Source organism: Centroberyx affinis, unplaced genomic scaffold, assembly GCF_046629955.1.
Source record: "Centroberyx affinis isolate AG114_WGS23_722 - 3 ecotype Tasmania unplaced genomic scaffold, CSIRO-AGI_Caff_v1 ptg009133l_1, whole genome shotgun sequence".
Classification (NCBI taxonomy): Eukaryota; Metazoa; Chordata; class Actinopteri; order Beryciformes; family Berycidae; genus Centroberyx; species Centroberyx affinis.
Window position 1 is genome coordinate 1 of NW_027284434.1, and position 16,227 is coordinate 16,227.

The following is a 16,227-nucleotide window of genomic DNA, read 5'->3' on the forward strand; positions in this document are numbered from 1 at the left end:
CTTTTGAGAAACACTAGCACAAACAATGCCACTTGCATGAGAAAGAGGCTGCCAGTCGTCTGGACCATGGTTTCATTTGTTTATGGCAGTGGTGGAAGAAGTACTCAGATCTTTTACTTAAGTAAAAGTAGAAATACCACAGTATAAAAATACTCTGTTCCAAGTAAAAGTCCTGCATTCAAAATGTTACTTAAGTAAAAGTACAAAAGTATTTGCATCAAAGTGTACTTAAAGCAACAAAAGTAAAAATACTCATTATGCAGAATGGCACATTTCAGAATAATACAGTATATATTATATTATTGAATTATAATTATTGATGCAATAATGTGTAAGCATCACTTTAATTGCAGAAAAGGTGGGGCTGATTTCCACTACTTTATATACTGCTGGGTAGTTTACAGTAATCTATAATAATACATCACAATTTATTAGTTGATTATATTCTGTATTAATAATAACTAGTAACTTAAGTGATCAAATAAAGGTAGTGGAGTAAAAAGTACAATATTTCCCTCTGAAATGTAGTGGAGTAGAAGTATAAAGTAGCATAAAATGGTAATACTCAAGTAAAGTACAAGTACCTCAAAATTGTACTTAAGTACAGTATTTCGAGTAAATGTACTTAGTTACTTTCCACCTCTGGTTTATGGTAATTATACCCAAATATTACAATTAATATGACTATGATACTGTATATTGATATTGTAAATATGATACACATAGCACCTTTAAGGCAGGGCGACGCCCCTGAAGCTGTTGAGTAAAATCCTCCCGCACCACATTGGAATGATGTCTCTGGTCAGATATTAAGGATTAATAAGATTAATAAAAGGCCAATATCATCCCGTAACAAAAAGCCCCCCCAAAAACAAAAAAAAAATAGAAATTGTCCAGTGAAATTTGAAATCCCTGAAAATCTTTAACTGCTGTAACTGGTGGACAATCAAAAGGTTTCTAGAAACACATATGAGTCAATCTTTGTTCTTGAAATGTTTAATTTGTCCTACAGTATAAATTGTACACTTTTGCTTGTGTGTGTGTGTGTGTGTGTGTGTGTGTGTGTGTGTGTGTGTGTGTGTGTGTGTGTGTGTGTGTGTGTGTGTGTGTGTGTGTGTGTGTGTTCTGACCAGGGAGGGGATGGGACAGAGTTCTATCAAGTCCAAGCTCGTTTGGCCATGCTGGATAAGAACTTCAAACTGGCTGAGATGTACTACATGGAGCAGGTTGGTAAGCCCTGTGTTGCTTAAAAAAGCTGAAGGAAATCAAATAAATATTTCTTCAGCCAACCACAGTGTGACGTTCAAATCTGTGATTCTTGTCTTGTGTATGATGCATTCATGTCATAGGAATAACTATTGGAACAACTTGGTTAAATGCAATGTGGAAGGGTTCATGGGTTCAAACTGACGATTATTCAGTCATGCTTCTTGCAGCTGATGTTGGTGTTGGTTCTGTTGTTGTTCTGCTTGACCTCAGCTCTTCGTTTGATGCTGTTGATCACAAAATCTTAGCCAATGGTTTTAGGGATTGTGTGGGAGTCTCAAATAATGCTCTAAATTGGCTTATTTCTTTCTCTGACAGAAAGTTCTCGGAGTAATTCCCAGCAAATTTGAGCTGTGGAGTAACGCAAGGGTCCATTCTAGTGCCCTTACTATTCTCTATATACATGCTTCCACTTGGCTATATAATTTGCAGTCATAATATCTCCTTCCAATGTTATGCTGACAACAACACTAAAAACCTACACACTAATAACCCAGTTTCTCTCAAGAATTCTTTGACTGAACTTTCTCCAACTTAATGATGATGAATCGGAGGTTGGTTTATTACACCTGCTGATAATAATTCAAGAATGTCTTTGCAACCTGGCAACCCACGATAAACTGTCTGCTAGAAATTTGGGAGTAATCTTTGATTCAGACCTGAACTTTGAAAATCATGTCCATTTGCTTCCAGTTCATTTCAGAATTGATTTAAAAATTTTGCTGATTATTTTTCAGGCATTAAATGGTCTTGCCTCAGTTTACATTTCTGAGCTTTTATGTCCTTACTCACCTAAGCACAATCTTAGATCTGCTGCTGAAGCCTTACTGTCTCTTCCATGGTCTAGACTAAAGAATTATGGGATCAGGCTTTTGTTTTCAGGGCCCCCAAGCTTTGGAACTATTTTGGAATTCATTAATGTATTTTTAAATGAAGTACTTATTGACTGTTTTATGGTTGTTTTTGTAAATCCCTTTTTAATTTGAACTATTTATTGATGGATTAATATTTCATTAAATTCTTTTTATAATTCCTCTTTTTATTGCCCATTAAAATATCAAATAATGAATTACTTTGTAATTTAGTCTTTAGTCATAGATTTATAAATTAATTTGTAAACAAATTTATTAATGCCTATTTTTATTGTACAATTAGTTATTAATTAATGAAATGCTTTATTACTATTTCCGTGACACTTGTGGTCCTCCATATGGAACAACCTACTTGAGGAAATTTGTTGAGCAAACTCATCATCATTCTTTTAAGAAACTATTAAAACTCATTTTTATAAATTAGCATTTTTTATATAGCTGGTTTTTATTATGGTCTATTCCTTCTTGTGCTGTGTGTTTGGTTTGTCCTCACTTGTGTTTTATTTGTTCTATTTTATTTGGCATTTTTATGGTTTTCTTATGGCTTTTAATGTGTGTGAAGCACTTTCTAACAATTGCTTATCTCTTGGACTTTATTGCCTTATGGGTTTGGATTTATCTTATTTTTGTAAAGCACTTTGTAACTTAGTGAGTTCATGTTTTACAGCAAACCAAGCATTGTAATGTCAGCCACAAACCAAAAATCCAGCAAGTAGTGGTGTCCTGCAATGGCATTTTAAGAGCTGTGGTCGCAAAAAGGCCAGTGATGAAAATCCTTAATTTTATTGGTGTAAATATTGGCTGGTTCACCTATCATTCCCCACACTTTACTACATGTATTTTCTTGTTGCTGACGTCAGTATTCGGGAAGTCAGAGAAATCACCTCACCAAACCAAGAGTTTTCAAGATAGATACATTGACTGATGGATTGGAGGTGTCAAGTGTTTAATTTCATGCTTTCTGTTCCTGCAGAATGCCGTAGATGAAGTGATAGAGATGTACCAGGAGCTCCACATGTGGGACGACTGCATTGCTGTGGCTGAAGCCAAGGTATTGAGGGACACCAGTGCAGTTTGTCTGAGGGCAGTTTGCTTCTTGTTGGGCATATTTGATTTGTTTTCATTGTGTGCTGTACACAAATGTGTTATAACTTGTTCCTGTGGTAAGTGGCCATTTCACACCTTCCGTTCACATCTATTCGAGCCTGTCTGTTCAGCAGTTTTGAAGTGAGTGAACAAAGCTGATTGCTCAGACATGCCAAAGCACTTCTGTTGTTGCATCTGCACAGCCTTTTCTGTTGTACAATTATCTTTTGATAATTGTGTAATTACAGTGTGATTATTTAATAAAAATTTGCAGGGGTGGAAAGAGTGCTTCCATATCCTATTCAAGTAGAAGTAGTGTTACTTTGCTGAAATTTTACTTTATGGTGTAATTATCTACTTATTTATTACATTTATTATTTAATTAAAGTGAAAAGTAGTTTATTTAAACCTGCAATAAGCAGACCTCATAACCAATCCTGAAACTAATGTGTGCTATGTGGAGATTTAATTGAAACATAATGATATAAACCAATATCCACAATGGGCTAGGGCTGAACGTTTTTGAAAAAATATCTAATTGCGATTATTTTGACTGATACTGCAATTGCGATATGATTTGCGATATTAGAGGGAATGATAATTTTTCCATCATTATTCTCATTTTCATTGAAAAACGTATTAAAATGATTATGGTGTGATTTTTGCAGGGATCTGTGCCAAACAAAGATGTTTTCTTAAGTCTGTAGAATATGATGTGTAGGCCAGGACATCTCTGCAGCACCACAATATTTCATTTAAAATGGTATTTTGACACACATTTTGCCTTTAACAAATATTACGCCTCCTGTGATTTGAAAATTGCAGTACGCCATATTGCGATTTCAATAAAATTTTGATTACTTGTTCAGCCCGAATGTGGGCCAGCTGTACTGCTGTTTTCACCTCTTTTCTAAAGCTTGTTGTGAAATACGTACACTTAGCTATTACAATTTATCCTTCCATTTGTCCTTCGTAGGCGTCCATACGGCAGTGGCTTTGCTGTGTGTTATTTACAAATGTGTTGTGGTTTCTGTCGCCCTCTAGTGCTCGGAAATATCGCTTATTGCAGCTTTAAAATGTACTCAGTTACCGAGTTACTACTGAGTAATAAAAACGGCCATCAGCCATTGTTATACTTCAGTCAAGACATATTTGATTAAAAGTGAAATTACTGACAAAAAGTACACCGAAAAGCTACTCAGTTACAGTAATGAGAGGAACGGTCTTATTACTTCCACATTTAAAAATATGCAATATACAACAATTAAATACGATTGAAGTGAACATAATTTTTGTGAAACGTGTCAAATATTGCTATTATAATCCCCCCCCCCGCCCCAAAATAACCTAAGGGCCACCCGGAGCTGGACAGCCTGCGCGGGAACTATTACCGGTGGCTGACGGAGACGGGTCAGGACGAGAAGGCCGGCGAGGTGAAGGAGGGCGAGGGAGACTTCCAGGGCGCCGTCAACCTCTACCTGAAGGCGGGGCTCCCGGCTAAGGCCGCCCGCCTCGCCATCGGCCGGCCGGAGGTCACCAACAACAGCGACGCCGTCAGCCGCATCGCCGCCGCCCTCATCAAGGGAGAGTTCTACGAGAGGGTGGGTGTGCTCTGTTTTCTCCGATTTTTATGTCCCCGCATGGTATGTGGGACATTATGTCATCATGGTGGCGTCTCTGTCTGTAACAATAACTCACATTTGATTTTGGAGCACCTTGCTGCATACATTTACATATTAATAAAGAAAAACTGATTTTCTTGAAACCACTATAACTGGTAACACTTTACAGTAAGGGTAAATTAAAGGGTTAGTTAATGCTTAATAAGCCTTAACTAACTGTTAATTAAGGGTTAGTTAATGCTTAATAAGCATTAACCTGTTAAGCCCTAGCCCTATCCCTAGGAAAAAACGCCTAAAATAATATACCCCAAATGAATCAGGAATAGCTCCTCAACCATAAGGCCTATATGCATATTTCTGGTCTCCTTTGATAGGTAAGAAGCTAAGGAATATTAATTCAGTGTAAGTAAACCTATATCTGTTACCATTCCAGAGTAAATGGAGATGCAATAAAGGAAAAAGTAAGATTTTCATCCTCGCCTAGTATATAATTCTAAATTTTAAGGCAATATCACCATTATAACCAAGATCCCATGGATAATAATGCAACTGAATGTCTTCTCATAGTCTTTGACTACAACTGTAACTGTAAATTTGATGGAAATACACCAAAATACAACATTTATGTACAATTCCTAAAAATATACACAGGCGGTCTCCAGGTTTTGGTCAAGTTTACAATTTACATTATGCCTGTTTACTGGGAGTTTTACTTCAAAACACTACTCATTTCCATATAGCCATGTTACAAATAACATACATCTCCCAAAAACATTGAAATAGTAATAAACACAATGATTAGGAATCAATATTCATATATGTCTGAAGAGATCCATGCTATTCAGGCAGATTAATAGAGAATGCAAGGGTCCTCAGTGCTGTATGAGGTATCCCCAGTTTCGCCTGAGGCAGACAAAGAGAATGATATATGGCTCATTGGTGTCAGTGCTTCGATGCGGCCACCAGAGGGCGACGAAGAGCCACTGCACCCTCCATAGGGATTCAGTCTGGCTGGACTAAAATGGCTGGGGAATCCCCCCTGACGATCGCTTTAACTCCCGTTTGGTCCCAAGTTACGGCAGAAACGTAAGTAACTAAAATGTGCCGTTTTTGGCGAAAATAACATAAGCCTTAGTGAAATATTTTGGCAAGAACATAGATTTTTGTCAGTATGACTGTAAAATGTGAAGTTTGACTGCTACTTTTCCCCGGAAATGGCGGACTGTGTCGTTCCATTTTCGTGGTGCGTTCACTGTCATTGGAAAGCTCGGAATTTCTAGTTTCCAGCGATACCAAGCATGTTATTGTAGACTGAAGAGAAAATTATCCCCGATCTTTTGATCAGAACTTGCTCTTATATTTACGAAGTTTATATTTGTAAGACTTAATTGTTAAAATACTTAGTAATAAGACATAGTTTGGTCAACATACAGTTGGTTTACAGATTCTGAAAGCTGAAGACCCCATGTTTTCAAAACAGTATAACATTCATATCTTCTATTAATAGACCATCTTCTATGCGATTTTTCATAACTGAGGGGGGTGGGGTGGACCCGGTACCGGGTCCGTCGGGCTAAACAGGTTTTAACTAACCCTTAATTAACAGTTAAGTAATGTGTCTGGTAAATACATTTACTAATGGTGTTCATGTTAATTAAGGTATTAATTCATACATTATTTAATAGTCATCTGTATAAACTATTAAATAATGTATAAGTTAAAACCTTAGTTAACATGAACACCATTAGTAAACACATTGGTGCCCATTAGTTACCCATTAGTTCTTGAAACACCATTAGTACACGTATTAGTTAACTGTTAATTAAGGGTTAGTTAATGCTTATTAAGCATTAACTAACCCTTAACTTAGTGTACCCTTATTGTAAAGTGTTACCCTATAAGTCCTTAATGATTTAAGCTACAGAGTTTATATTAATACCACCCATGTGTTATGTGAAGATACGCATGTTGACATAGAAAAATGTGCTAAATTAATACATTAATTAGTTAAATTAATAGACTCATTAGTATAACTGGTTATCTATATATATCATGGTTATTATTGCAGGACATTAGGCAGCTCAAGTGCTTGTCTTTATCTTTGTTATACGTTCTTTTGGGTGCCTGAATCGCTCGGCAAAATCTGAACCAGGATAGGGAAATACTGAATACTGGCATGAAAATGGTACAATTTAAAAATATTGAATATTGGCACAAAATATTGGCTTTTCGACAACTTCAGTCCAATAATATCGGTATCGGTGTTCAAAAACCTGTTATCAGTCAAACCCTATCCTTTACCCGCTCTCTCGTCTCCTGCTCTGTTCCCCCTTCTCTCTTTACCTCTCGCTTTCCTTTTCTCCCTCACCTCGTCTCCCTCTCTTCTCCTAACAGATGCCAGGAGAGGAGAGGTGCCTCTGTATCTGCGAGGAACAACGGTTCTCTCTTCTTTTTTTCCCAATCTCTTCTACACACTTTCTCTCTCGCGCCATCTGTTATTTCTCTGTGTGTGTCTCTCTCTGCTGCCATCTGTGTGAGAACTCTATTCTTCTTTCCCTCCAGCCATCTGTGTTTGCATAACAGAGGTGGGAAAGAGGCTCAGAGAGCGAGGGAGAAAGTTGGGAGTAAAGTTTGCTGCTGTCTCCTGATGGTAAAATATCGGGTTAAACCGATGTTTGAAGGTCGATACGGATACTGATATTTTTTGGTCGAAGCTGCCGATAACCAAGATTTTTCACCAGCATTCAGTGTCTGCAAAGAAACTCTGTGTTTCCTCCAGAATTTAATTCTTGTCAGGGTGGAAAAGCCTCTGAAGCAGTATTTAGACCATGGGACACTAAAACTCTCCATTGAAACCCATACTAATTAAATTGTTTAAGGTGGATTGTTGGTCCATTTTAGAACACCCTCCTCCATTTTCCCCACTTTCCTGTGTCTCCATCCTCTTCCTCACTCTTCTTCTTCCCTCATTCTGCTCCATTGCACTCTTACTTCTCCATCCTGCTGAAAAGGAAGGGGCTGATGGAGGAGGATGAAGGAGGAAGAAGAGTGAAAAGGAGGATAGAGAGGGAAGATTAAGGAGGAGAAGGATAAAGAAGCATGTTTCGGCTTAATATAATCAATTTGCCCTAGTAAATTGATTTGTCTCTATCCCTACTCTCCAGGCAGGAGATCTGTATGAGAAGATCAGAAACAACCAGAGAGCTCTGGAATGCTACTGCAAAGGAAATGCCTTCAGGAAAGGTACATCATCAGAGAAGTAGCTAGCATCTATACCTCTGTTATTTTACCATGTTATTTTAGCCTCCAGTTGTTTAGTATTTTTCTGCATTTTCAAGAAATTTGAGACATTTTGTGATGATTCATCACTGCTATGAGTTTCCAGTGCAAACAAGCAAATAGTAAACATGTTGTCCCCCACCAGTGATGTAGTTCCACCCTTGGGTCAGTCAGTGATTGCTGAGTGTACTTGAAATATGAGTGAAATTGTATACGCATTTTCGTATGGGACAATGAAAGGACAGATTGACCATACTGTATATTTCTGTTGCCTATTCTCCTCAGAATTAGCTAACTTTAACTGTATGACCTGCTTTACCACTGAGTCCCCATTCATTGTCAATGCCTCCCCCTAGCGGCACAAAGTCAACATTACAGTGTGACGAACGAACGAACGAACGAACGAACGAACGAACGAACGGGGGGGACAGTGAAAACCTTAAACACCTTGAAAACCCACAAAACACAAAATTCATACAGGAAATTTTGCCTTAAAAAAGTTGCTAGTCAAAAGTTGGAAGTCAGAAATTCCCAGCTGGTTGGTTGTAACATCCGCCTGTTCCAGGGGTCCAGCTGGAAAAATCAGGGAAGAAACATGGATGCCTACGAGATTTTCTTTGCCCGACGTAAAATACTGTTCCCCAGCTAATGTTATGTCAGTGATAGTTGGCAACGTTTGCTAATGCTTGCTAGTTAGCATAGAACGGTAGCAAATGTAAGTGCAACATCACTTTTTAAATCTATGTTTAACCATTTACTACACAGGTGTTTTGATAGATTTAAGGGTAACACTTTACAATAAGGGTACAATAATTAAGGGTTAGTTAATGCTTAATAAGCATTAACTAACCCTTAATTAACAGTTAACTAATGTGTCTGGTAATCATTTACTAATGGTGTTTATGTTAACTAAAGTATTAATTTATTCATTATTTAATAGTCATCTTTATAAACTATTAAATAATGTATAAATTAATACCTTAGTTAACATGAACACCATTAGTAAATTATTACCAGACACATTAGTTAACTGTTAATTAAGGGTTAGTTAATGCTAGGGTTAGTTAATGCTTAGCATTAACTTAATTAATGTACCCTTATTGTAAAGTGTTACCGATTTAAGTCATTCAATGCTGAAAACTGAACCTAAGTATATTTTGAGGATTCTAAACATTAACGTTTTAACATATTAAAGGTAACGCTGTGTAGCGTTTACACTGTATGCATCTTGGAAACCTTGGGGTTGAGACATGCTACATGGAATTCCGACTTGAAGGGCCGTTCCATTACATTTTTCCAAGTAGGAAGTTGGAATTTTTGATTTTCCAACATCTCTGTAATGGAGCAATAATCCATTGCCTGAACAGGTGGATGAATAAGCAGTATCATTATGTATGTAATATGGCACAATGGAGTAAGTCTTCAGAAAGAACGGTGAAACCTCCGACTTTAGCATGCCATTTTCATAAAAAGTGGTGAGTGGTTTTATTCATTTTTTGAGGAATCTAAGGTACACTTTCTGATGGATTTTCACACTGGAGGCCTATGCCAGCGATGACTCGGCAGAAAGTGGCTCCCAGGTTATCTCAGTCGTGTGAAAAGTTTGTAGCTGGGTGTGTGTATAAGTTTGTGTTTCTACCTTTAGCGGTGGAGCTGGCTCGCCTCGCCTTCCCGGCCGACGTGGTGAAACTGGAGGAGGCCTGGGGAGACTATCTGGTCCAGCAGAAACAGATGGACGCCGCCATCAACCACTTCATCGAAGCTGGGTACGTAATGTCCGGGAGGGATGGAGAGAGGAATGAAGAAAGAAAGATGTGGACTACTTTTATAAAACAGCAGTTTTAACCAGCTAACGTCTCCTAATGCTAACGTTAGCTAGCAGACATGGCTAACATGAACAATTTGACTGTCAAAGAAGCTCCACTAAGGATATGAAGCATAATATTAACATAATGCTGACTGTTAATAAGAAGTTGTCGGTTTGGAGATAAATATAAGCGAGGAGCCTGGTCTCTGGAATTTCATTAAATGAGCATGAAGTCTTACAATGCAAATATGTACAAAAGGTGAGAGACATATATTCTCCCGCCATAAAAGGATTATGTGATGGAGACACCACACACACACACATAGGTACTACAATATACATTTTCTCTACTCTCATCTCCTCCTAGCTGCTCCATTAAGGCCATAGAGGCGGCCATTGGGGCTCGGCAGTGGAAGAAAGCCGTCCACATCCTGGAGCTACAGGAGGATTCATCGGCAGGGAAATACTACCTGAAGATAGCTCAGTACTACGCCTCCATGCAGGACTATGAGGTGAGAGAGATGGAGGGAGGGAGGTAAAGATGAAGGATAAGGGAAGGAGGGGAAGAACTGTGAGTAAACTGTGACCTTCAAGTGATCATCATAAGGCACCACAAACGCCAACAGAGCTAAAAACCCATTTGTATTTTCAGAAAAGCATTCATTTATGTTTTCCTGCTGTTTTTCTGCATGTGCTGAAGAGACTGTAGTATTTTCATTAGGTCCTTGTTGAATTGCCATGTCCGTGGTAGTGACCCTTATAGACCAGCTGATAGACCGTAAGCTACAGCTCTTTTTGATGCTAGTTTTCACTGCAGTTGCACTGGAAGATTGATTTTTTCCATTTCACATTTCTCTACAATTCAAATTGCTTGTGGAAGCATTTGGCTAGCTAGTAGAAGATTTATTTCAAGTTTCCTGGTTTCCTGATTAGGTAAGTTGTGTCATTTCCCAACATTAGATTGATTGGTTTTAGTTGTGCATGTTGTTAGTTGGACTTCTTCATTGCAAGTGGGCTTAATGCTTTGCTGAGAATGTAACCTAACATTAGCGTAGGAAGACTTGCTATCTTCATATAATCTTAAATCAGTTTGGTACTATGGGAAGATATATCGGAATAATAATAATAATAATGATAATAATGATAATAATGATAATAATGATAATAATAATAATAAATAATAATAATAACTTTATTTGTATAGCACTTTTCTAAAAACAATGTTTACAAAGTGCTTTATATACAATAAAACCCAAAAGCAGTGATGTGAAACTACCACAATGAATGATAGAAAAATAAAAATTAATTAAAAAAAATGTATAATAGAAAATAGGAATAAAAGGTAATATATGAGGTAAACAGGTACAACTAAAAACACACAAACAAACAGAGATAGAATTAAAAACAGATCAAACTTTACATAAAAGTGTGCCGAAAAAAAATGATAAAAAATAGGAATAAAAGGTAATACAAGAGATAAACAGGTACAACTAAAAAAAAACAAAAAAACAAACAGACATACAATTAAAAACAGATAATAAAAAAAAAAAAAAAACAGAAATACAATATACTGCAATACAATGTGACAATACGTATCGTGGGGCAGAAAAATGAATGGTGATATTAGCTCTATTTTATTCTGCTGTAGTAATCACAAATGAGACGGCTTGACCATCACAATTTCACAAGCTCTCCATTGTAATGATATTATTTGCACTTTGTAATGACGTTTTTTGAAACTGTTGTTTACATTCTAGCAGCCAGTGCCATCACTAGAAATATTTGTGGCTCAGAAATAAACAGAATTCTCAACAGTCAGACTTTGTTGGCACCGAACTTTTATTTATTACATCGTATTGTGGTTGTATCGAATCCTGAACCCAATATTGTGTATCGAATCGTATCGTGAGATAAGCAGTAGGGCTGAACAATTAATCGAAATTTTATCGAAATCGCAATATGGCCTACTGCAATTTTCAAATTGCAGGAGGCGCAATATTAGTTAAAGGTGAAATGTGTGTCAAAATACCATTTTAAATGAAATATTGTGGTGCTGCAGAGATGTCCTGGCCTACACATCATATTCTACAGACTTAAGAAAACATCTTTGTTTGGTACAGATCCCCGCAAAAATCACACCATAATCATTTTAATACGTTTTTCAATGAAAATGAGAATAATGATGTAAAAATGATCATTCCCTCTAATATTGCAAATCATATCGCAATTGAAATATCAGTCAAAATAATCGCAATTAGATATTTTTTCAAAATCGTTCAGCCCTAATAAGCAGGTCGTCCCATCCCTAGTACTTACTATGATGTATAGTCCATATTTACCTCATAAAGATTTGTCAGTCTAAAAAGGCGGGGAAAGTCTATTCTGTAAATAAAAAGGAGTTTAGGTGGGTTTACCCTCCCTTACATCCCTGAATGCTGCACTAGCAGTGTGAGAAGGAAAATGGCAGTGAGGAAAATGAGCAATGACAATTTCCCACAGGCAACTGAAATATGTCTTTCCGCTCATCCCTCTGAGATAAAAAAACACACACACACACACACAGACACACAAAACCCCGTACATGCATTTCAGCCAGGAAGTCAGAGCCCAGGATCGCCTTCAGTGCCCCTGGAGTAGTGTGAGCTGCCTTGCTCAAGGGTGCTTTGGCAATGATGACAGGGAACTACGGCTGCAGTTGAAGCTTAAATGTGAGAAATAAAGGCGTGGGGAAATGTGGAGGGAGAGGAGCGAGAGAATCCGGGCATAAATTCAAAGAGAAACGAAAAGCGAGAGAGAGATAATGGTGAACTGCGGCATGTTGTGCTTGTTATGATGAGCCAAGCTTAGCCAAACACTCTCCGCAGATTGCCAGGCTCTGAAAATAGCAGGCTATCTCGGTCTGTCTGCTCCTTGGGTGTATTCACAGAATGTAATTAAGATAACAAGCCTTTGCTCTCCAACTTCTGGAATTTGCAGGAAAGACTAAATGCAAATTGAAATGATAAAGAAAGCAGACACCCGTGGTTTTCATGGGGAAATAGGGGTGTTTATCCAGGAAAAACATTGACTAGACTTTTCTCAAACAGAATAGACGAAATGCCAACACCTGCAAATGTGCCAAACTCTCTCCCATTAGCTATCAATTCTTCTCGGGGAGAATACTGTCTCTGCATGCAAAACAGAAAAGCTTTGACTGTTTTAAAGGGCCAATCACAATGCAAACAAGCCTCAGAAAGTAAGTAAAACTGATTGACTGAGCTATTCATTTAAAGATGATGATGGTGGTGTGTGACAGCGAAGCATAAGTTTCGAATATTAACATGTTTTATTTTGTAGATGGAGGAGTCTTTTAAGGTTTCACATGCTTGCCATACATCTTTCATTTTCATTTTTCCTTTTTCAATCGGGTCATCTCATTGTCTCGTCATTAAAACATTATCCCATCAAATTCTGCTTTATATGAAGAAGTCACAAACATAGCAAATGTGAAATATGGCTTAAAAACCATTGATGGGGAACTAGAAATTCTAATTTCAAAGTGTTTTGCAGTGCGTTTTGTTCCGTTTAGCAGGTGCATCATAGCAGAAACCAACTAACTAAACTAACTGTGATCTGGTAGTATCATTGCCGGATTTAAAACACAGTAGATTGAGGTACAGGGAAGCTTATAATGCAATGCAGGACAGCCAACGTTTTGATATAAATCACAATGGTTTGGTGAAATTTATCTCCTATAATAAAACTAGGCTTGGGTGAACATTTTGTGGGGGGGGGGTATTTTGTTTTATTTCTTCCAAATTACATAAAATTTCTAGGCTACAATAATAATTACTTCCGCCAAGTTATGTTTTGGTGCCGTTTGTTTGTCTGTTAGCAGGATTACGGAAAAACTACTGGCCTGATTTTCTTGAAACTTAGTGGAAGGGTGTAGCATGGGCCAAGGAAGAACCCATTAAATTTTGGAGCGGATCCGGATCCGACTCACGAGCAAGCAATAATAGCACGAACCTTGGCGGAGGTCTGCGCTCTCCGGGTGCCCTTCTAGTTATTATTATTAACAGCCTAGAAATTTGATCTTACTATTCAAGCATTGGAGGAAACGATGGCCATTTGGTATAATTTGCTCATTCCTGCTAATTCCAGAAAAACGGGCTGATTGTGGAAAAGGGAACCCACTCGAATTAAAAAGACAGATTTTTCACTTCAATTATGATTATTTTAGGTTTTTTTTTACCATCCTACCACTAGTAGATTATAGGTTTATACATTTAAAAGTGATATTCGGTATCGCGGGAAATATTGCGATAGTCACAAAATATTGCGATGTTTGATAATATCCAATATTGGCCCAAGGCTAAATGAAACACAAGGCACTGTGGGAAACTGCATTCAGTAGCTTCCAAGTAGACGGGGCACCATGATAATACAAAATGTCTCCATATTCAAATACTGACATGACTGTGGATGGTAAAATGGATTTTCTATTATCAAAAGACAATCATGCTACAAATTACAATTTTTTGTCCTCAGTTTTTAGGTAAGGGTCTTGAATTATAATTTACTATATGACTATATTATTCCAAGGTATTTGTATTATTGCACAAGTTCAAGTCGAGTACCATTTAGTGTATGGATACCAAGATTAGCAAAATTAGTATTGAGAGTCCGAGTGAATACAATTTTTTTGTCTGAGTTCAAAGAAAGAGATTGATCAAAGGCACTCTATAATCTAGTCTCTCTCTAAGTCTCGGTCATTCTTGTGTATGTAACCATAATTGACATGCTTAAAAATGGCCTGAAATGGGGCGTGTAATTCTGTTTGAAATCTGATTTGCACCTCTTTCTTTCACAGAACATCACTGGTGTCTCATACAAAAAATATGATTCTTTTCCGCTTTGCTCCATCTCAAAGCTGCAACCAAAATTGGCTGGTTTCATCATTCTTTCCTAAATGCCTTCTGAGCCTTTTGCATTATGTTCTCTCTGCAGAATTGACCTTTAAGTGTTTCGACATCTTAATGCGCTGTGGATTTTCCTCGAAAGGTCAAAAGGTTTTTATTTTCGGCTGTGCATCGCAAAAGACTGAACCACTTTGTCTCCTCACAAATTAGTCCAAATACTGTAGCGTTCTGTAGAATATGAGCTTGTGATATTCAGATTCTGTGTGTGTGTGTGTGTACTGTGTGTGTGTTAACTGTCTGTAGGTGGCAGAGCGGCTGTTTGTGAAGGGAGGTCACATTAAAGACGCCATAGACATGTACACCGCAGCTGGACGCTGGGAGGAGGCTCATAAGGTCAGTATGGACATGGACTCACACACACATACACACACAATCGTATACAGAGTAGGGATAGACCAATATGCATTTTTGATAGCCAATGACAATGATTTTTTATTGAACCTGCCAATAAATTCTACAATTTTAATGCCATGTATTCTATGTTTCCCCCAGAACTGTATTCTTGTCAGGGTGTAAAAGCCTCTGAAACAGCATTTAGACCATGGGACACTAAAACCGAGGATAATAATCATAATAATAATAAAACATGCATACTTGTGTGGAATGAATGAAATAATAATTGTCACTGGTGTGCTCTGTGTCCAGCTGGCAGTGAAGTGTATGACGGAGGAGGACGTATCGGCTCTGTACATCAGTAGAGCTCAGGAGCTGGAGAGAGACGGGAAGTACAAGGAGGCCGAGAGGTAAACTACTGTTTCATTAATGTCAAGTCTCAAGTCAAGTCTACAAATTAAGAGTCCAGATATTTTGTTTTCTTAAAGAAAATCATTCCATACAAATTCAGAAAACAGAATTTAAATTCAGTCGTCTGCTGGAACAAATCTCATCACTTTCAATCTAAGTCATTTACACAAACACAAGATCTCAAGTCAAGACTTTAGAAACCTTTTCAAGTCATCAGAGTACAAGTCAGAGTCAAGTCCCAAGTCACCAGAACCCAAGTCAAGTCTCAAGTCTTCTCTTCATGCATCAAGTCAAGTCAACTACTGGGCCGATTTTCATGAAACTTGGTGGAAGGTTGTAGCATGGGCCAAGGAAGAACCCATTCAATTTTGGAGCGGATCCGGATCCGACTCACGAAATATGCATATCATAGCAGACTGGACTATTGGCCTTGGCGGAGGTCTGCGCTCTCCGAGTGCCCTTCTAGTTTGTTTGTTTGTTTGTTTGTCTGTTAGCAGGATTACGGAAAAACTACTGGCCCGATTTTCATGAAACGTCATGGAAGGGTGTAGCATGGGCCAAGGAAGAACCCATTAAAATTTTGGAGTGGA

The 16,227-nt window shown here is 37.8% G+C and overlaps 1 protein-coding gene across 1 annotated transcript; it reads left to right on the forward strand.

Moving 5' to 3' along the window:
* Window positions 1-1,138: 1,138 nt before the first annotated feature.
* On the forward strand, window positions 1,139-15,636 carry LOC139640349 (intraflagellar transport protein 172 homolog; the record flags this gene model as incomplete). The annotated part of the gene is made up of 8 exons (XM_071514542.1): window positions 1,139-1,226; window positions 3,112-3,189; window positions 4,577-4,825; window positions 8,011-8,089; window positions 9,771-9,891; window positions 10,300-10,444; window positions 15,137-15,226; window positions 15,539-15,636. Coding segments are annotated over exons 1-8 (908 nt in total), but the record flags the coding sequence as incomplete, so codon positions are not given.
* Between the last annotated feature and the right edge of the window lie 591 nt (window positions 15,637-16,227).